The 20,493-nt window shown below is 46.2% G+C and overlaps 1 protein-coding gene across 2 annotated transcripts; it reads right to left on the bottom strand.

The window, feature by feature from the left end:
- Nucleotides 1-8,556: 8,556 nt before the first annotated feature.
- On the bottom strand, nt 8,557-20,484 carry LOC103049010 (uncharacterized). Of its 2 annotated transcripts, XR_015797972.1 has the most exons (7): nt 20,341-20,484; nt 18,382-18,522; nt 16,827-16,920; nt 14,885-15,044; nt 12,688-12,840; nt 9,873-10,196; nt 8,557-9,191 (listed from the first exon to the last, which is right to left on the bottom strand). XR_015797972.1 is itself a non-coding variant. In XM_088151000.1 (6 exons), exons 2-6 carry the CDS (start codon nt 18,507-18,509, stop codon nt 10,027-10,029), a joined length of 705 nt encoding a protein of 234 aa, XP_088007126.1. In that variant the 5' UTR covers nt 18,510-18,522; nt 20,341-20,484; the 3' UTR covers nt 8,557-10,026. The 2 variants fall into 2 exon arrangements, 1 of the variants encoding a protein (XP_088007126.1); XM_088151000.1 differs by having other exon boundaries at nt 8,557-10,196.
- Between the last annotated feature and the right edge of the window lie 9 nt (nt 20,485-20,493).

Below are 20,493 nucleotides of genomic sequence, written 5' to 3' on the forward strand. Positions count from 1 at the left end.
GTCTCCCATCCAAGGACTAATCTCAGCCTGGCCTTGGAGGACCAGGGAGACCCCTTGCCTCATCACACTTGCCCTCTGTTATCTTGATCTTAATGGTTTATTGATTTTATTGCTAAGTTCTCTGATTGCTGTGAGCTGCCCAGAATTGCTGAGAGGCAGCGTACAAGTTTAATAAAGCAATATTGTTATTATTGCGGGTATATTATTATTATGGTTGGTCGCAAAGGCAGCCAGATGTTTCGACTGGATTTGGCATCTTTATCCACCTGTCGAGTCCTTCCCAAGGACCTGGGAGGGGCAGATGTTGTTGTTTGATGGGGTCAAAGGGATCATCTCAGGATGGAAGCCGTTCCAAGTCAAGCTGCCTTTGGCAATGGACTGACGGTGATTTTGTCAAGGCTGATGATGTTCCAGGGGTGCTCCAGATGTTTTGGGATTGCACCCAAGGCACCTATTACTATTGGTACTGTCTTTGCCTTCTTTTGCCACAGTCGTTCTATTTTTATTTGCAGACCTTTCTATTTTGTGAATTTCTCCAGTTCTTTCTCTTCTCTTCTGCTGTCTCCAGGCATTGCAATGTCCGCCATCCAGACTTTTTTGTCTTTCTTATCCACGATTGCTAAGTCTGGAGTGTTGTGTGGCAGGTGCTTGTCTGTTTGAATTCTATATTATTATTATTATTATTATTATTATTATTATTATTATTATTATTATTATTATTATTCAATCCTGTGTACAGAACTTTGGAAAGGCACAGCAAAGACTGCAAACCATTTGCACCGTAAATGTTTCTACGACCTGGCAAGCTGTGAAAGTGAATTTCTCAAAACATACCAGTCCATATTTCCACAGTCGATCTTTCCACCAAAAACAACGTTCCCCCAAATTCACGGAGAGTTTGAAAAACCTCACTTTGATCACACAGAACGTTTGGTCCTTTCCATCTTCTGCTAGATTCCTGCCGCTTCCTCATCGCGCAATCTTGCCCAACGTCACCACTGTCTATCTTCAGCTGCTTTTCCTCCCCCCCACCCCCCGGCTTTAGAAAAGTATTCAAGGATCCTGTTTTGGAGTGCTTAAAATATAGCAGAAGTTCTGCAAGCCGTCCTTTTTAAAAATACAGCTGGGTAGAAATATAAGAGACATATTTTTAACTTCTGTAGCTGTTTTTTGTTTTATTATACAGAAATAAGAACAGCTCGAAGTGGCCTTGAAAGGCAGATAACAGCCTTTTCTTCCTTTGCACCCTGATTTCTTCCTAGAACTCTTCTGAGCATCGTCAACCAAGAGAAAGTTTCGTGCTCTTTACAAGCCTCTCCCGAGACGTTCTGCAGGGAGGCAATGCTGCCGAAGTGGTAGATGCGTTTGAAAGCTGGAGAGCACTTCATTTTATCTGATTTATTTTATCGCAGGTACTTTTACGTTGCTTCAATCAGGCAAATCTTAAGGGGCTTGAAACTCAAACAGAATGCCTGCAACAAGTATCAAGGCTCTTCCAATGTAAAATAACCATAATTCAATCAGAACTGTCATCTTGGTAGAACCACAATCGACTCTGCCCTGCGCGCTCAAGGTAACAACTTAGCCTGGCTTTCATCCCCGTGAAATAGCCAAGTTCCGAACCGATGTCGCGATGTTAATAAAGGAGATGGAGTCCTGATTTTTAAGACTGATTCTGCAGGAAGGATCTCCTGCGGAGAAAGCTCAGCTTCTGTACTTATGGGAGGTGAGGGGGGGTTAAGGACGCTTACCAGGCCTGTGGGGGGCACATTTCTCAAGGATGATGCTCAGAAGCGAGTTTCACACAGCACATTAGGCTAGGCTAAAATGGGTTTGGGCAGCTGATGGTTCACAGGGGTGGGGGGAACCCAGCCCTGGTCCCAGCAAGTTTGAGAACTCGGCCGTCACCTTCTGGCAGAATATTTGCACGGGCAAAGCATGTTATGTGAATGCAGGCCCTGAGTTTTGTTAGCCCCGCGGTAAGGTTTAGCATCGTGTGTGAAGAATCTGGTCGAAGAGGTTTAAGTCCAAACAGAAGGCTAGTTTTGGGTATCTGTGCCTGGGTCAGCTCCCGTATAAGCAGGTCTGGGAAAGACTTGCCGTTCCCCTCATTTATTGAACCTAATCTTGGAAAAGTCTTGGGAGCACCTGGGTGTGTTTGTGTGTGAGTAGCCCTGTGCAAACTCAACCTGTTCGGGGATTCCCTATATCGTACCAACCCAGCAAAAGGGGTGAATCGGGGAAGTCTGGTTGAAAGTGTTGGTTAGAAGGGCTGGCTTCACACACATTAGACCCTAAACTGGGCTGGAAAAAAATCATTTCTGGGTTCACATACAAGGCGGTGCCTTAACCAGTGTGTGTGTGTGTGGGTGAGCAGGTGGGTGGCTGTGTATCAGAATTTAACCCTGGACGAATAGTGTTAATTAAATGTCACACCATTTTTATTTAAGGACATCCATCTGAAGGTCAGCCCGTGCCTACTTTTAACATTGTTTTTTTCTATGGCCCCCATCATTTTCAGCCCACTCAGCCTCATAGGGGGGAGAAATGGGAGTGTTGCATACATTCATGCCTTATGCCCCTGAATGAAAGACAAGCTATACATCTAATACAGTGTTTCTCAACCTTGGCCACTTTAAGATGTGGGACTTCAACTCCCAGAATTCCCCAGCCAGCCATGCTGGCTGGGGAATTCTGGGAGTTGAAGTCCCCACATCTTAAAGTGGCCAAGGTTGAGAAACACTGATCTAATCCATACCACAAAATAAAGAAATCAGCTAACTAACCAATCAAATGCCCCGAATTCTGGGCCGTGAGAGTTGCTTCTTGGGAAGACCAACCCCAAAGCCAACGATGGGTTCCCCTCTGGGAGTTGTGGTGGAAGGACCAACGGGCCAATTCACAAGACACCCTGCTTCTGGCATGTCCATGAAAACCATCCAAAAGTTATGTTCGGAGCTTAATGGGAAGACATGCCCTACTGGTGCTCCTCAGGTTCCTGGGGTGATGAAGCACTGCTCCCGGCCAGATTGAACCGTGCTCCCATTCGCGCACACCTGCCACATCTGGAAGCCGAGCACGTCTCCGTAATTGGCCATAAACGAATCGGTGCCGTCTCTCCCCGCGGCATGGATGCTGTGGAATTGCAAAATGCAGCCTCCTTTGGGGGGAAAAGGGGGAGGTAGGGCAATTGAAACCTATCTATATCCAATCAACGTTTACCTTCTTCTTGAGGATTAGATGAAGGTGGACAGGAGATGCATCTCCCTTTGCAAGAGCATCGCCCTGCACCATAGCAAGCAAATGGATTGATGCAATGGCTAATTACCCAACATCCTTCTTTCTCCTCTCCCCACACCCCCCGCCCAATCTCCCCAACCCCAAAAGTCTTTCGTTAATGGGTGGATCTCTTTTAAAATGCAAGTTTTAAAAATGTGGGTGGGTGGAGGTTTAGAAATGTTTAAACAACAGCCAGGGCAATAATGTTTTAAAAGAGCATAGGCGATGCATAGCTACAGAAATGGAATTTTGGCAGACAAAAATTGTGCACACCCAACTTCCACAGCATGGTGTCTCTAGCTGGGTTGGACTACAATGTTCATCACCCACAAAAAAACACTGAAGAAACTATTGGTGACCCCTTAAAGAGCAGCTCCTTCAAGCCTGAGAAATCACATGATGTTTTTTTTCATTTATTCCTTATTGGACTTTTAATGCACTGCCTTTTAATTTGTCTGAAGCCTCAGAATAGCTTGCAAATTAAACTATCCTTAAAACTCAATATAAATGCATATAACATCAAAACGCAGAGTCCACATGCCGCTTGGTGACCAATACAACTTTTTAAAAGCCCTTGATTTTTAAAAACTTTAAAAAAAACTTTTTACTTCTCCAACCAGCCTTTTTCATCTTAGTGTAGCCCACATTTTGGACTACAGTTCCAATCAGCTGCACCCAGCAGGTCGAAACAATAATAATGAACCGAATGGCCTCTTGTTATCCTATGAAATATAGGCCAGCTTCTACTGCACACAAATCTAGGATAACATGAGGTTTGGGTAGTGGTTCAGCATGCTGTGGGAACCCAGCTTGTCTTACAGTGACTAGGATTTTGAGCCATCTTATTCCTTGAGCATGGCACATCAAATAGACCCAGCCATTGTTTGCTTAATCTAGGTTGTGTGAATCCATCCATAAACACTGAAGGTGGCGGGGAGAGAATTCTGCAATTTGGGTATCCTCTGGAGAAGCTCTCACTTCAAATGGGTCTTGTTGAGAGGACACAGATGACTGACATCTTTATTACTTTGGTTTCACTTCACTTCAATTTCACTTCAATTCATGTCCCGGTTGAGGGTTTGAACCCTGTAGAACAGTGTTTCTTAACCTTGGCAACTGACTTTCTCCCAGAATTCCCCAGCCAGTATGCTGGCTGGGGAATTCTGGGAGTTAGTCCACGCATCTTAAAGTTGCTGAGGTTGAGAAATGCTGCTATATTTGGACTCATCAGACATACATAGCCATTATCTTTCCATGGGGCTCAAACCCTCAATTGGGAATTTAACTTATGGGTCACTGCACTTCAGATGTCAAGAGATTTTTTCCCCACGCTCCACAGCTTGTTACTTTCAAGGAGAGTTGAAAGTACTTTCACGCATCTTAAAGTTGCTAAGGTTGAGAAACACTGCCGTAGAATAACATCTGGCTGCCTGCGTCTGACAATTCAATAAGGATGAAACTGGTCATGCAGTGCCTCCTGATGGTCAATGTGACTGAAGAATACTGCACAGAATAGACGCTGGGTAAAAATAGAGAAATTTCCCCACCCCTCTCCAAGAGGGGGAGTGGACGTGATATAAAACTTGATATGTTGGGGTCAAGAAATAATGTAACCCCTGCAACTCTCTTCTCGGAGAACTTAGGAGAAGATGGACTAGATATAACATTCTGAGAACTTCTAGATTCCTCTCCTGTAACTGCCGAGCACCGGGACGTAGATAGATGTGCTAATGAGCTAGAGATAGTCATTTCAAATGCCAAGATCTGTGAGTTCAATTCCTAGTAGTTGTTTGACCCCATAGAGTAACATCTGGCTACCTACATCTGATGAGTCCCAAGAAAGGGTGGTCACAAGGTGCCTTCTGGTAGTCAATATCACCGACACCTTTTTTTGGTCAACTTTTCCACTGCAGCAGCTTTCCAACATATCGGTCACTATATGGAGATAATTCATCCTTTCTGGTTTCCAGAATCTTGCCTCTACCTGTATGACTGCAACCTACAAAGAAATGTAGCGATTCTTTCAGTTCTAAGCTATCATTTGGGTGAACAAAAAAACTTAGAAGGGCCAAGTTCAAATCTAATAAATATATTACAATACAGATCAATTTTATCCTATCTGGTTTCAACATCTTAATTACTTGCAACCAAAACATAATGATGGCTTACTACCCAGTTGCGGGTGCCTAAATAATTCACTGAAATATGGTTATAAATATCCTGCTTTTATAAGTTCTTCACTGTATTGTAAATAATATTAATTTTTTTTTTTCAAAGGACATCCAATAGTCAACCGCTCTTAGGTGAAAACTTAAGGGAATGCCTACAGCTTTTGGAAAACAGGGAGCAGACTTAGTAGAAAAGATCTGGAAGGAGGGTGGGAAAAACGAAACAAAAATTCACAATACTCAAGAATAAATGTGCCATAATTACACTAAGATAAAAACTAGGCCAGCTCCTCTTCTGTAAGGGGGGAAAAAAAAGCCCAAATCACTGTATGGATGAATTTCACCCAATCAGTTTTCCCTGTACCAAGGCTCCTTCTGGATCCAGCTGCAGTTCATGAAAGCTGATGCTTTTTAATAAAATTTGCTGATCAGAAAAAGTGCTACCAGACTCCTCCTGGTTTTTTTTTTTTTTTTTGGAGAGGGGATTGTAATGGTATGTGGGAATGACCTTGGGAGACAGGGGGAAGAGCTGCAATCAGGGGAATGGTTGGATAAAAGGCAGCTGAGCCTGTAGAAGGAATGGGGGGGTGGAAAACCTCTCAGAAGGGACCCTCCCTAGTTTCTTGGACTATAAAGGTGAGGAGTGGGGGGAGAGATGTACTTTCAGACTTGCAAGATTCTGTTAATGTAACCTTACATGAATTAGAATTAGTATATCTGGGCGTGCTTCTTGTCTGGACTACCTTGCAAGGCTGACATCAATCTTGCAAGTCTGAAAGCACATTCCCCCCTCCACCCTACAAGCTGACTGTTATCTGACCATTCCCCTTGCTGCTCTTCTCCATCTCCCAAGGCCATTCCCACATACCATTACAGGTATGCAGGAGATGATCTCAGGTTATGAGGCTGCAAAATCACTGGAAGCTAAGGAAGACCTATCCTCTCCTTGCACATTTCCAAGGGACAACCCTCGACGATTGTGATGGAATGGACTTATGAAGGCCAGGCTCAGGGAGATAAGCATGTTCTTAGCCCCCAACAGGAGTGTGGGAAGTTCAAGAAGATGAGGCTGGCACCTCCCTAAGGAATTCACGGTGTTGTGGCTGGCTGGCTTGGGAACTTAGGTTCAGTCTGGAGAGATTCTGTCATGAGGTGGAAGCTAATAAACGCAACAGAACTGTATTTGCATTGTCTCGTGGAGTTCTTTGGGCTGAGCCTGACGACGATTCAGTTAAACAGGGACTGGGCTGTTTGATTGAAAGAGCACATAGTTTTCCCGGCGTCTTCAACCAAACTGCGGCACCACAATCTCACTTCCTTATAGGAATGCTCCGGTTCTAATTCCACTTAGCCAGGCAAATATGCTTCTCCCAAGAGCTCCATTCCATTCTGGAAGACATAAGTTCCTTGAATGGGCTGTGAGAATAACCTTGAGGAACAGGAGGAAGAGCCACAGCCAAGGCAACAGTCAGATAAGAGAAATCCGAGTCCAAAGCAGGAACAGAGGTGGAGAAAACATCTCAGATGGGACCCTCCCTAGTTCTTGGGAAGTTAAAGGAAGGGAGGAGCAAAGCATGCTCAGACTTGCAAGATTCTGTTACCGTAACCCTATAATAAAAGTAGTGTTAGTATTCATGACTTTGGTGTCCAGGTCTGGTCCACCTCTGGGCTGACAGTTCCCTATTTGATGCTCCACGTTTAGCTGTCTATCAAAATAGAATACACATTTATTCCTTAAGCTTAACCTTAAGGTCTCAGAGAGATAGGGGTGTCATGTCTCTTTGTACAAGAGTTTACACAAATTCCACTGCCCCAAGAGGGGGGAAATTTCTGTTTTTATAGTGTATATCCAGTATGTTTTTACATATTGACCACCAGGAGGCAGTATACGATCAGTTTCATCTTATAACAGTGTTTCTCAACCTCAGCAACTTTCAGATGGGTGGACTTCAACTCCCAGAATTCCTCAGGCAGCCATATTTGGACTCATCAGACATACATAGCCATTATCTTTCCATGGGGCTCAAACCCTCAATTGGGAATTTGACTTATGGGTCACTGCACTTTAGATGTCAATAGATTTTTTTGCATGCTCAACAGCTTGCTACTTTCAAGGAGAGTTTTAAAGAGAAGACTACAAAATATAGGTTCTGCACCCCTCTAGAGTTCACCAATACTTTCTTCCCATTCTTCAGTAGCCTGGATTTTGCCCTTATTGCATTGAATCTTGTGTTTCTTCTTAAAGAGGGTTGTCATACCTGGGCTGCAAAAATTCATCTAGTGGTCACCTGGATTTTTGTAGCCCAGATATGGCAATTCTAGCAAAGCATGGGATCAAAGAGTTGGAACTGTTGACTCCAACCCTCTGCTCCAGTGTTTCTCAACCTTGGTGACTTTCAGATGGGTGGACTTCAACTCCCAGAATTCCCCATGCTGGCTGGGGAATTCTGGGAGTTGAAGTCCACCCATCTGAAAGTCACCAAGGTTGAGAAACACTGCTCTACTCAGTGCAAGATAATTAAATGGAGGGTGTCCCATTTGGACTTCACCCTGTTTGTAACTCTGCAATCTAACCAGCATCTCACAGGAGCAGAACCAACCCCCTTATTTGATCCATGCAAATGAGGGTTAGCTTGCAGAAATGTTTGGCTCCCAAGGGGCTAAACAGAAACAGGACATGCTCCACATGTGTAAAGGAGGAAGGAAGAAAAATCACTCCTTGGAGAACATGGACAAGGTAAGCCACAGGGCCAGAAAGGGCCAACATCTCCCCCTCCCCAAATAATTAAAACAGAGGACTCCAAGCACCACAAAGTGGACTAGAAGGTAAACTTCTAGACTGCAGTTCTGAGCTTTTTCTAAAGCTTGGACCCAAACAAACAAACAACCCAACATCCAAGCATTTCTGGCAAGGTGGAAGAGAAATAATAGGAATAATATCAACTTGTATACCGCCAGACTCTCAAAAACTCTTAGATATCTCACGTTTCCATCACCAAAGGCTACAGCAAGGTGAGGTTGAACAGCTCTTCCCCAATATGTATGTTGGGATAGTACCCCATTCCCACCCCCCCACTATTAAGATAAATACTGTAACCTGCACACACAATCTCCTTCTTGGTATGGCTTTATTCTTATTTATAAAAATATAATTTTACCAAACAAACAAGAATTCAGACCTGGGGAAAAAGGATGTCCAAGTCAGATCCGATTCACTAGTGGTGAGAAGTAACGGAGCAGATTCCAAAATTCGGCCCCTGCAACCCCACTTAGCAGTTTCGTAAAAAACTGATTACGGGCCATCAAGTCGCTTTCAACCCCTAGCAACCATATAGATAGATTTTGCTCCATGACAATCTGTCTCTAACTTGCTCTTTCAGCTCTTCCAACAGTGTACCCATTGCCTCTGTAACTGAGCCCATCCCCCTTGCTGCTGGTCGTCCTCTTCTCTTTCCCTCCACCTTTCCCAGCATCAGAGCCTTCTCCAGAGAGCTGGGTCTTCCCATAATGTGCCTGAAGTAGAATAATTTGAGTCTAGTCATTAGTGCCTTGATTGAGAACTCTCGGTTGTTTTGTTCGATGGTCCATTAGTTTTCTTGCTTGTTCATGGTATCTTCAGGAGTCTTCTCAACACCAAAGTTCAAAGGTGTTTCCTCTTTGGCTTCCAGGGAGCGTCACAGGGAATGCCATGGCTTGCACGATTTTGATCTTTGTAGGTATAGAAACATCACGGCATCTGAATATCTTTATAACAGAGCAAAGTTTCCACAGATCAGCCAGGTAGGAAAGTGGACAGGATTTAGGAAGTGTTGGTGTTGGAGGACATGTTTAGACAGGGGCTCCCTCTAGTGATAACAAGCACCATGTCACTCCAGACCAGGGTTTCTCAACCTTGGCAACTTTAAGATGGGTGGACTTCAACTCCCAGAATTGCTGGGAGAATTCCGGGAGTTGAAGTCCACACGTCTTCAAGTTGCCAAGGTTGAGATACCCTGCTCCAGACGATTCAAGTCAAGGGAAAATCACCAAGCCCCCTCTTTGCTCCCACGCCTTTTGAAAACTCAACCCAACTCTTGAATTCTTGATCCATGTTTGGATCTTGAGGAAAATCCATTTGAAGCAAGAGAAACGAGCTGTGAAACCCACATCTCCATCTAGGTCAGCTGGTACGTCCCATTACATATTCAACTCCTAATATCAACCAACTGGACTCTAGATCTAATGGAGTTCCCCTCCCATAATCCTCCAGCAGGCAAGGGAAGGGGGGATCCAACCTATCCGTAGACGGGCAGGTAAGGTAAGGCTGTTTCTAAGAGAATATTCCATTTCAGTATGATTAGAGAGGAACGTTGGGACCGATCTCTGTTGATGGTTTGAAAGAAGGTCAGACAGGGTTTCTAACACTCTATGTCCTACAACCCCCACCTTCTGTTTTTGAGAAAACGGTGCTGTGCTGGTTGCTGTGTTCTGGTGTGGTTGGTCCCAAAGTGAGCAAACTTCCCTTGGGTGTGTTGTTCAGTTCTGGCATTCACGTGCCAAGGAGCAGGTGTTGATCCCTGTTGCAGCACCCAGGAAGCATTCATTTGGTTCTCTGTTTCTTCCTGGGTCTGTCTTCTTCTTTGCCATCACCTGCTTGGTTCCCACCTGGGTCTGCAATCCTCAAGATGGGCAAATGCAGCTTTTCAGCCCAAGTCCAGGCCCAGAGGCATTTTTCCACAAGGTGAGCTGTCCACGTTCCCGTGGCGCTACCTAACAAAAATACAAACATTGCAAAAGAAAAAATCTTTGTTTCAGCTCCTGGGGCTGCCTCGCCAAGAGAAAACCTGACCCAGAGCTCTGTCTTGGCACCGGAGATGAAAAGAAAGCAAGGATGGTGGGGGCAGAATTGCGTGGATTGCAAAACGGAGATGCTGAGGAATACAAGCATTGTGCTTTGTATTCATTTCGTCCTAGGAGCGAATGTGTTCAGAGTCGCAGATGGCCTTTGAAACCCTGTTTTGTAGTCCTCAGACCGCAGCACGGCTGAACACATCTGGCAGAGTTCCTCATTCCTTTGGGATGCAAACTGCAACCCTAAATGAAGCCTATTCCAATTGGAAAACAGGGAGCACCCAAGGGCCCCTCCCACCTGCGTAACATGGCTCCACCCACTTTGTGGCCTTCGGATGCCCCCCGAAATATCATGGGTGTTCTTTGGCCACCAAAAGACAGGTAGGCCATCTTTTCTTATTAAAACGGTTCAAGCTGCTACATCTTCTTTGCCTAACTCTAATGGATAAACTACACATGGCTAATTTCGATAGGTGTAATTTATGCATTTTTGAAAAGGTGTTTTTCCTCCCCCACCCCCATTAATAGATAAAGTGACACAATACGTTTGCATCACTTTATATCATGACGTTGCAATGTTTGGGCCAAGGTTTCATGATATTTTGCAAGAAGGTTATTTTTTTTCCTAATTGGAAAGGTTCGTTTATTGCTTAATACTTGATATACAGGCCCAGTGACCCTATTTTCTTAGGAAAAATAAACGGGCAAACTTGAAAAAGGGGCAAATCTGAAAGAGGTTCAGAAAGATAAAAAGTAAGAATAATTGTTTACGTTTATAACTTTCCTTTGCAAAGCAAAATTCAAGAGCAAAACCAAGAAACTAAATAATTAAATTACATAAATCTAAAGGGCAGCTTTCTGAAATAAAGGACTGTCTTTATAAGAAAGGGCATATGGTCACTGTATGTATAGGTGCCTAGATAATTCATAATTGTTTAATATTCTGTTGCTCCTTGTTTGTTATTCATGCTTCCATTTTGTTTGTTTACCGTTCTTGCATTTTGCTAGCTAATATTTTCTCTACATCCTCGCACGTTTTAAAAAATAAAAAACTTGCCATCCCATAAAGAAAGCAAACAAAATCTTCCCTTTAAAAAAAAACGCACCAGCCGTTAACTCCGCTTCTACAAAGAGGTCCTGAAAAACAAGATTTTCCCACGGCCTGACAGGAGACCAGCAAATCAATTCCTAAAATTAGAGGAAGTCGGAGGAAGTGGGGGGGGGGGCTGCATTTTCAGGGTATTTACTGCAGAATAGAAGAAGCCGCTGAACAGAGGAGGGTGGTCTGCAGAAGTGCAGCGGGAGGCTGTGCTAAGAGGCAGGCGCTGTTCCAGAAAGACACAGCAATAGGAAAAGACGGTCAACAGTGCTAAAATGACAGGCCCCGAGGAATGAGATGTGATAGAACAGCTGACGGAACAGAGAATAGCTCTCTTTATACCAGTGGTTCTCAACCTTGGCCACTGGAAGATGGGTGGACTTCAACTCCCAGAATTCCCCAGCCAGCATAGCTGGCTGGGGAATTCTAGGAGTTGAAGTCCACCCATCTTCCAGTGGCCAAGGTTGAGAAACACTGCTCTATATTGAGAGGACTAGTTTGGAGTGGTGGTTAAAGCACCAGGCTAGAAACCAGGAGACCTGAGTTCTAGTCCTGCCTTAGGCATGAGGCCAGCTGGGTGACCTTGGGCCAGTCTTTCTCTCTCAGCCCTAGGAAGGAGGAGGCAAGGGCAAACCACTTCTGAAAACTTGCCAAGAAAACTGCAGGGACTTTATTATTATTGAGAGCCAGGATGGTGCGGAGCAGAGTTTCCCAACCTTGGAGACTTGACGATGCATGGACCCCAGCCAGCTGGGGAATTCTAGGCGTTGAAGTCCACGCATCGTCAAGTCGCCAAGGTTGAGAAGCACTGGTGTAGAGGTGAAGGCACCAGGCTGAAGACCGGGAGACTGTGAGTTCTAGTCCTGCCTTAGGCACAAAGCCAGCTGGGGGGGTTGGGGGCAGTTATTCTCTCTTCCGAAATCTTGCGGAGAAAACTGCAGGGAGTCGTCCAAGTGGTCGTTGGGAGTCAAGACTGACTCAAACACACAGACACAGACACACAAAACCTGGTTTAAGGGCTAGACTTGAACCAGTTCACATTCTTGCTCAGCCACAGGGCACCCTGGGCCAAGCCCCCCCCATCTCAGCCCAACCTACCTCGCAGGACCGTTGTGGTGGGGATAAACCAGCTAGAACTGGGCACGCTGCCTGGAAGCCCAGCAGGTTACAAAATCTAAGCAATCAACCACCCAAAGAAATATCTACACTCTTCCAATAGGTTCTCTTACCTTTCAGCCTTTGCAGAACTTTTAGGAGGGAAGAGAGGGGTTCCCAGATCAAGAGGGGAGCGCCAAGAGGACTCTATCTCACCTTGGTTCAGTTTCTTCGCACAGCTCCGAATCCCGTCCAGATAAAGCAGATAATGTCTGAGGGTGTACTGAAGAGGAACGAGGCCCGGGAGGGATTCCATCGCTTCGTCGGCCATGAATGCCACAATTTCGGGTGCTCCGGCGGCAAGAACAGCTACGATAGAAGTGAGAACGCGGGCTATGGAGGGAACATCTGGGGGACGGGGCAAGGTTTGCCTGCCCTGGAGGAGGCAGGCTCACGCCCTGCCAGATGTTTCCGTTCTTTTTTTTACTGACTGGGTTTAAAACGCATTCGCTTTTTGGATGGCTTCGACTCTGCATCCAGGTGAAAATAAATGGACTGCCGTGAAAAAAGCCACGGAGAAAACATGTCACGATTGATCGAATACCTAGGTAAACTTCAGAAAGCCGCCGTCGTATAATACGAAAAACATTATTTTATTTATTTATAAATCAAACTTACGCGCCGCCCATCTTGCTAGACGAGCAACTCTGGGCAGCTCACGCAGGAAAAGCATAAAAACAGTTGAAAACACGAAACAGAGTTAAGAAGACCACACGTGGAGTTAAAAAGCGGGGAGCACATCTTCCGGGCACTAACCATCCCCAATGTCGGGAGACCCCATTAGATCCCCAAGCCAGCTGGCACAGCCAGGTCTTAAGGCTCTTCCGGAAGGCCAAAGGAGTGGGGGCCAATCTCACCCAGGGGGCAAGATATTCTACAGGGCAGGGGCAATGGCAGAAAAGGCTCTCCTCCCAGACCCCGCCAGCTGAAATTCTCTAGCTGTCGGGGTCTGCAACATGCCCTTCCTGCTGGAGCAGGTGGGACAGGTTGATGTAACCGGGGCGAGGCGGTTCTTCAGGTAACCAGGGCTAAACCTTTATCAGGCTAAACCTCCCATAGTTTTGATCTCTCTGCCAGCAGAGGCTGATGGGAACTGTAATTCAAAGCATTTGACGGTGCTGGATTCTGCACTTGATCACTAGATCTCATCTAGTCCAACCTTCTGCCAAGGGGCGGGGGGGATCTGTTGCTCCAGCCTCGTCAGATTGTTTAGAGCGGTGTTTCTTAAAATGCGGCCTCTCGGGGGTCCGCAAAATCAAAATGATTTGCCAGAGAGTGAAGATATTTGCAAAAATTTAAAACAATGTCCCTCTTCTCATTATTTTTTGTTAACAAAAATATAGATTTTTTTGATGAGAAAGATTTTATTTTTGTTAATATCTAATAGGTTTAATACTGTTATTTTTACATGATTCAATAAATAAATATTCTATGAATGCATCCATTTTGATTTTTAATGTGGTAAATGTCAATGAAGACAACAAAAACTCTTTTGGGGTCCTCCATCATTTTTAAAAGGGGGAAGTAACCCTGAGAGCAAAACGTTTACAAAACCCTCGTTTAGAGTATTTACTCGAACAAAAACACTTTTAGGAAGTTTTTTTCCCCGCTTCAGAACCTCTTCCTCTATCTGACGCCGGTTTATTTCACTGCTGCAAAAGAGTGCAAAAACACCCTGCCAAGTTTTAGCTAATCTTCTTTAAATCCCACGGGTGCAATCCTGGGGAAATTTTAAGGGTCCCTAAACATGAGGTTCAAGGACCACATCCAACCTGTGGATCAAACGTTCCTTACTCTTGTTCTGAGAAACATCCAGCTGAATTCCTCAGTTTCAGCTTCCAAACTTTTGGCATTTTTAGTCCACTTTGCTCTGCAACTGAGAATTTTTACAAGGTTGGAATTATCAGTTGTGTTTCAAGCATCTGAGGCCTGTATATGGACAGGCAGCCTCCCGTTTAAGAACGAGTTCCATTCCCAAGGTCTGTCCTTAAGTCAGATTTGTACGTAAGCCAGAACAGTATTATTGCATAATACTGTATAAATAGTATTGTGTAACGAACTCAAACCACTGTGTATTTAACTCGAATTTTGCTACAGTAGGCTCCGTTCTTAACTATGGGTCGTCCTCAATCCAGGTGTTCTTAACCCACGGACCACCTGTACATAAACCAGGGTGCCCTATGCAAATCCACACGATCCATATAGCATCTGAATCCCAAACATCCCCCCAAATAAAGTCTCCCCAAAAATGGCTGCTTGCCATGGCTTTGCTCACTGCCTGAGCTCTTGGGGGGCCTGGGGGGAAGACGAGGCGAGAAACCAAGGTCCAGATTTGTACCCGCCAGTTTCTTACCTGAAGCTGTTGCGGGTCCGACCCCCTTCAGTTGGTTCAACTCCTTCACGGCAGCCTCTACGTCAGGGAGCCGATGGAAAGCTTTTCTGGTATGCTCCTCCACCATCTCACTCGAATTCACGGCCACCAGCTCCTGCAAGCGGGGCCGAAATTTGCCCCTCTGGAAAGACCAAAGCAAGCGGCGATGGGCTTTTAAGGGTGAGCTTCCGACATTTCGCTTGGTTCATTCTCCCAACTGTAGAACTTCCCCGTCATTCGTCTCTTCCCAGGGCTAGGCTTCACCTTCTGCCTCCTCTTCTTGGAACTCCATCAATTTTGTCTGAATCCTCCTTCAAACCTGAAGCCCGGAGCTGTGCACAAGGCTTGATCAGGGGCCTACCCCCCCAAAAAACGGGGCATTCGTGTGGCATGTTTGCACGTGATGAACCAAGGAACCTAAAATAACCACATCTTAGACATGCTGAACTGTAAGCCATCTCTGTGGGTTCAAACACACTAAACTAAACTGTGATTAGCTAGTTGGGGTTCAGAATTATTGAGGAAAACAGCACCAGAATGGAATATTTACCTTCCAGGGTTGGGTTTTGTAGGTACAGCCTAAAATTGTGTTTCCCGTCTCGCGCATACATTCTCCAAACTAGATACCCCCCATCCTAACCCGGTGCATGTTGCATTTATCTTCCAGCCAACAGGGTGGCATTATTCTAATTCTAATTTACTGCGTTGTAAAACTGTTCCAATATAAATACGACTCATTTAAATCACTGTTTCCCAACCTTGGCAACTTTAAGACATGTGGACTTCAACTCCCAGAATTCCCCAGCCAGCATGCTTTAAGATGTATGGACTTCAACTCCCAGAATTCCCCAGCCAGCCTCTTCAAGTTGCCAGAGTTGAGAAAGACTGCTTTAAAGCATCAATCTCTATGCTCAACTCGTTAAAAAAAAATAATTACATCCTGGATTTCTTCCAAGGCACATAGCACAAAGCACACACAGTTTATACCTTTTTTTATCCTCATCCCAGTTAAGATTTAGAGCATACAATTTATTTATAGATATATTTATAATAACAAAAGAGACAAGCAGAAAAGAAAAGAAAAAAAGATATATTTTTTGGTGGGGAAGGGAAACCAGATTTAAGCAACAAGAAAAAACTTCTATTTTAATTTTATATTGAATCACACACTCCTCTTAATAAATATCAATTGCGTTTAATTAAATATGGCTATATTTATGTATTTAAGATATTATACATTTAAAATGATACTTTACATCCACCTGCTCTAAAATATCAGTTTCATGCTATCCCAGATTTGCAATTGACTACTTGTCCAATTGGTGCAAATCAACAGTCATTTTCTGGCAATCAAACCAAGATACTTTAATCAACATCATGATGCTTGTTTGCTTTCCCCTGGACCCACAGATAAGCAGCAAGTGTACGTATAGTAAGATCCTCTGAGAATCAGTGTAGACCGGTATTTTTCAAACTTGGCAACTTTAAGACATGTGGACTTCAACTCCCAGAATTCCCCAGCCATCATGGCTGGCTGAGGAATTCTGGGAATTGAAGTCCACGTGTTTTAAAGTTGCCACATTTGAGAAACACTGGTGTAGGTGCTGAGAACTGGCATTGTGGAAACCTAGTTCTAGTCCACCTTCAGCCATGGAAGCTTCCTGGTGACGCTGGGCCTGCCATCCTTTTTCAGCTCAACCTACCTCCAAGGGTTGTTGTGGAGAAAAACAGGAGGCCAGAACACAACCAGTCTTCCACTGGTTAAGCTAAGTGGAAGAAGCTTAACAAACCTATTAAGAAGAATGCACCGTATATGCCGATCGCATCTTCAATATACCCATTTTACAGATGGATTTTAAGGCTGAGATTTCACCTGTTGCTGAACAGGTGCAATCTGTTTATTGCCTCTGAGAGAAATACCTACTGTAACCTTCCACTCCATGAGTCTCAGCAATTCCTCTTTCGTCAAGTATTTCTCCTCGCGCCCTGCAAGAACCCCAGGCAACTCCTCTTGGTACCTTGAAAGGAGACAGGGAAAGAAAAGAGCAGAAACATATAGCTTAGAGCAGTCTTTCTCAACCTCAGCAACTTTAAGATATGGGGACTTCAACTCCCAGAATTCCCCAGCTTGTGAGCTGTTAATTTGGGGGCACGACAGTCGGTGCTCACCAATTCAATCACGGCCTTCATAAATGAATTCAACAGGGGCAGAACACACTGCTCTTGCTCCACATCTCCTCGTAGGTGTATCATGTGAGAAAGCAGCCCTGGGTGGGTGCATCTTAAACTTAGGGAGGAGCCGGTGTGCAAATTTTGGATCAAATAAAGAGGGGACCTACCCACAGTGGTGTTTCTGAGCGTAAGTTTCGAACAACCCAAAGAAAAATAAGACATAAGAACGCACGAGAAAAATTCCTCTCCCCCCTAGGAAAGACTCATAGGAGACCCACAGCCTGTGAGGATAACAGAAGCGTAATGGTCTGTGGGAATGACCTCGGGAGACGGGAGGAAGAGCCACAGCCAGGGGAACGGTCAGATAAACGGCAGCTGAGCCTGCAAAAGGAATGGGGGAGTGGCAAACGTCTCAGAAGGGACCCTCCCTAGTTTTTTGGGCTGTAAAGGCGATGGGGGAGAAATGTACTTTTGGACTTGCAAGATTCTGTTAAGGCAGTGTTGTCCAAACTTGGCCACTTTAAGATGAGTGGACTTCAACTCCCAGAATTCCCCAGCCAGCATGAATTCTGGGAGTTGAAGTCCACTCATCTTAAAGCGGCCAAGTTTGGACAATACTGTGTTAAGGTAACCTTACAATAAAGTAGAATTAGTTCATCTGGGCGTGCTTCCTGTTTGGATTACCTCATAAGACTGACAAGACCATCGAGCAGCATTTTGTATCTGATTCCAGAAAGCTGCTTTGGAACAGGCAGGAGTAACCCGCTTGTGGCTCTTAAAAGCAGCCGCTTCTTTTTAAAGCACCGGCTGTGCAATCCCCCCCAAAGACGTGGCTGCTTTAAACAGTTGCAAATAGCCGCTATGTTCAAGCGCCCATTTTGGAATCGAATCCAAAGCATTGCCAGCCCGCCTAGAACTGGTCTCGTGGGAAAGGAGCAAGAGAGGTCAGCATTCAGGGCCATGTTGTTAGATCTCCCATGGCAGCCCGAGCACATGCAACATGTTCTGAAAATTGCACATGACTAGAAGATCCAAAATGCCAACCTTAGGCGCCTTGGTCATGAGCACTCCTGGAAATTGTACATCAGCAACATCTGGAGGGAGGCACGTTATACCCACCCACCCTTTATGGTTTTTAGAGAAAGGAGAGGCATTTTTAAGAAGCTCAGGGAAAGAGGAAGAGGGTCCTCATCAACAGACCAACTTAAAATGTGGCCTTTCTGGTCTGGATATGGGAAATTATCAGCTAGACCCAACCAGGGCTGGTCACTTCATTAAACTGTCCTCATCACACATCAGTCATTTACCATTGATCCAAGGCAATGAGTTTCTTTTTCTTGCTTCCCACAGCTGCAACCACATCCTGGTAAATATTCAAAATGGCCTTCCAGGAGGCTGGATCCTCACATGCATAAAGTCCCCCTTTCCCTGCCATGATCTAAGGCTTCCTAGAACAGAGAAAAACAGAGGAAAATCAAAAATCCACAGAGAAAAATCAAAGTATTCAATAGTAAAGGGCAGAGAACCCACCTTCCTTTTTACGTCCAGATGTTTAAAGCAGCGTTTCTCAAACTCAGCAGCTTTAAGATGCGTGGACTTCAACTCCCAGAATTCCCTAGCCTGCCAGGCTGGGGAATTTTGGGGGTTGAAGTCCACACATCTTAAAGTTGCCAAGTTTGAAAAACACTGCTTCAGTGTGCCTGCTAAAAAGGGAGAATATCTGCATTTGATTACACAATTTCAAATGTGACTCAAAAGAGAAGGGAACTCTGACTCGTTTTTCCTGTTATTCCAACGTTTGTCTACACAGCCTGCTGGAATGATAGCAGGATGACCTTTGGGGAAAGGCAAGGCGCATGGAGCTGTCTTCTCTGGAGGGTGGCGGGTGGCCCTGCCTCTGAGACCATACTTTTTCTTTTTTTTGGTCAAAAGCAATTTGGGGCAACCTACGGGTGGTTAACAGGGCCAGACCTAGACACCAGAAAAATCTCACCCTGACCTGGTTCGTAGAGTCAGTGAACCACGATTTCTTTAATCATGCATCATCAAATGCGCTATCAGTGTTTGGGTTTGTTCTGTTTGCAGAAGGATCCATGGCAGCTTACAAACCATAACGACAGATTCACCCCAAAGTATATGCTGGCCTGGTGCAACGTATGTCCTCAGCCACGTACCCCCTTTTCTGACCTGGAAGTAAAGCCACACCCAGGCCAGGTGAACCCTACAGGTGAACCCACAAGCCAGGGCTTCTGTAATTGAATGGGGTTGTATAATGCAAAGCCAAGTCAATCACATCTTGGCATGCGTTCTAAGCCCAACCCTGGCCTGGTACCCCTTGGTTAATGTTGAGGATACCAACCACAGACTTCTCAAGAAACCAGCAAGATTTAGCTCAGCACGGGATCCCCGCCCCTGTGGCCTGCCACCTGTCATTCAAGGCTGAACCTCTCAACTCTAATTTCTCAATCTAATTGGGGTCAGATATGCCCCGCTGTGGTGTGATGTGCCAACACGCCAATGCAGCTTTGCCCATTTTTATTTTCTCTCTTTCTCTCTTTTTGGGGGGCCTTTGAGTCAGCACTGACTCCTGGCAACCACCTGGACAAGGCCCTGCAGTTTTCCTGGCAAGGTTTTTCAGAAGGGGCTTGCCGTTGCCTCCTTCCCAGGGCTGAGAGAGAGGGACTGGCCCAGGGTCACCCAGCTGGCTTCGTGCCTAGGCGGGATTAGAACTCAGGGTCTCCCGGTTTCTACCCTGGTGCCTTCACTGCTGCACCAAACTGGCTCTTCACTTTGGCTTAACTTGCAGTTTAGTCAACCGACTGCCGTTCAGTGTGTCTTGGCGGAAGGCGCAAGCCCCGCTTTGGTGAATCGATCGGGATTGAGGAGCCCCCCTGCCAACCACGCGTTAACCCACCCACCAGCCCCCCAAGGCCCATCCACCTTCCTTGGGCGTTGCTCCCCCCATCCACGGCGGGGCACCCCCAGCGCCTCGCCTCCTCCCCTGGTCCGCCCGCTCCGCTTTGGAAAGGCGGAGCGCCCCGGGGCCCGTCCGCCCCCTCTCCCAGGAACCGGGGGCCGACGAGCCGAGGCTTGCCCCACGGGGCCCCCGCCCGGGCCCGGCGCCCGCAGCCCGGCGGCGCCCCTCCCCAGCGCCCAGCCGTTGAGCCGACAGATCGCGCGCAACCGGGGCCGGCCGGCCGGGCGCGAAGCTCCCGCGGCGGGGCTCGTGGCTGCCCGCGGTTCCCCGGCCGGGCGCGGCCACCCACCGGCGCCGGGAAGCCCGCTCGCCCTTCCGCTCTTCCGCTCGCCCGCCTGCCTGCCCGGCGCCCGCTCGCCCGGCCGCGGGGCTGCGTTGCCCTGCGCCGCGCCGCGCCCGGGCGCACCAGCCGAGCGCCGCGCCGCGCCGCGCCGCGCCGTCC

Source organism: Python bivittatus, unplaced genomic scaffold (genome assembly GCF_059951505.1).
Source record: "Python bivittatus isolate LINGU-HERP-01145 unplaced genomic scaffold, Pbiv_v1 ctg000640_np1212, whole genome shotgun sequence".
Lineage (NCBI taxonomy): Eukaryota > Metazoa > Chordata > Lepidosauria > Squamata > Pythonidae > Python > Python bivittatus.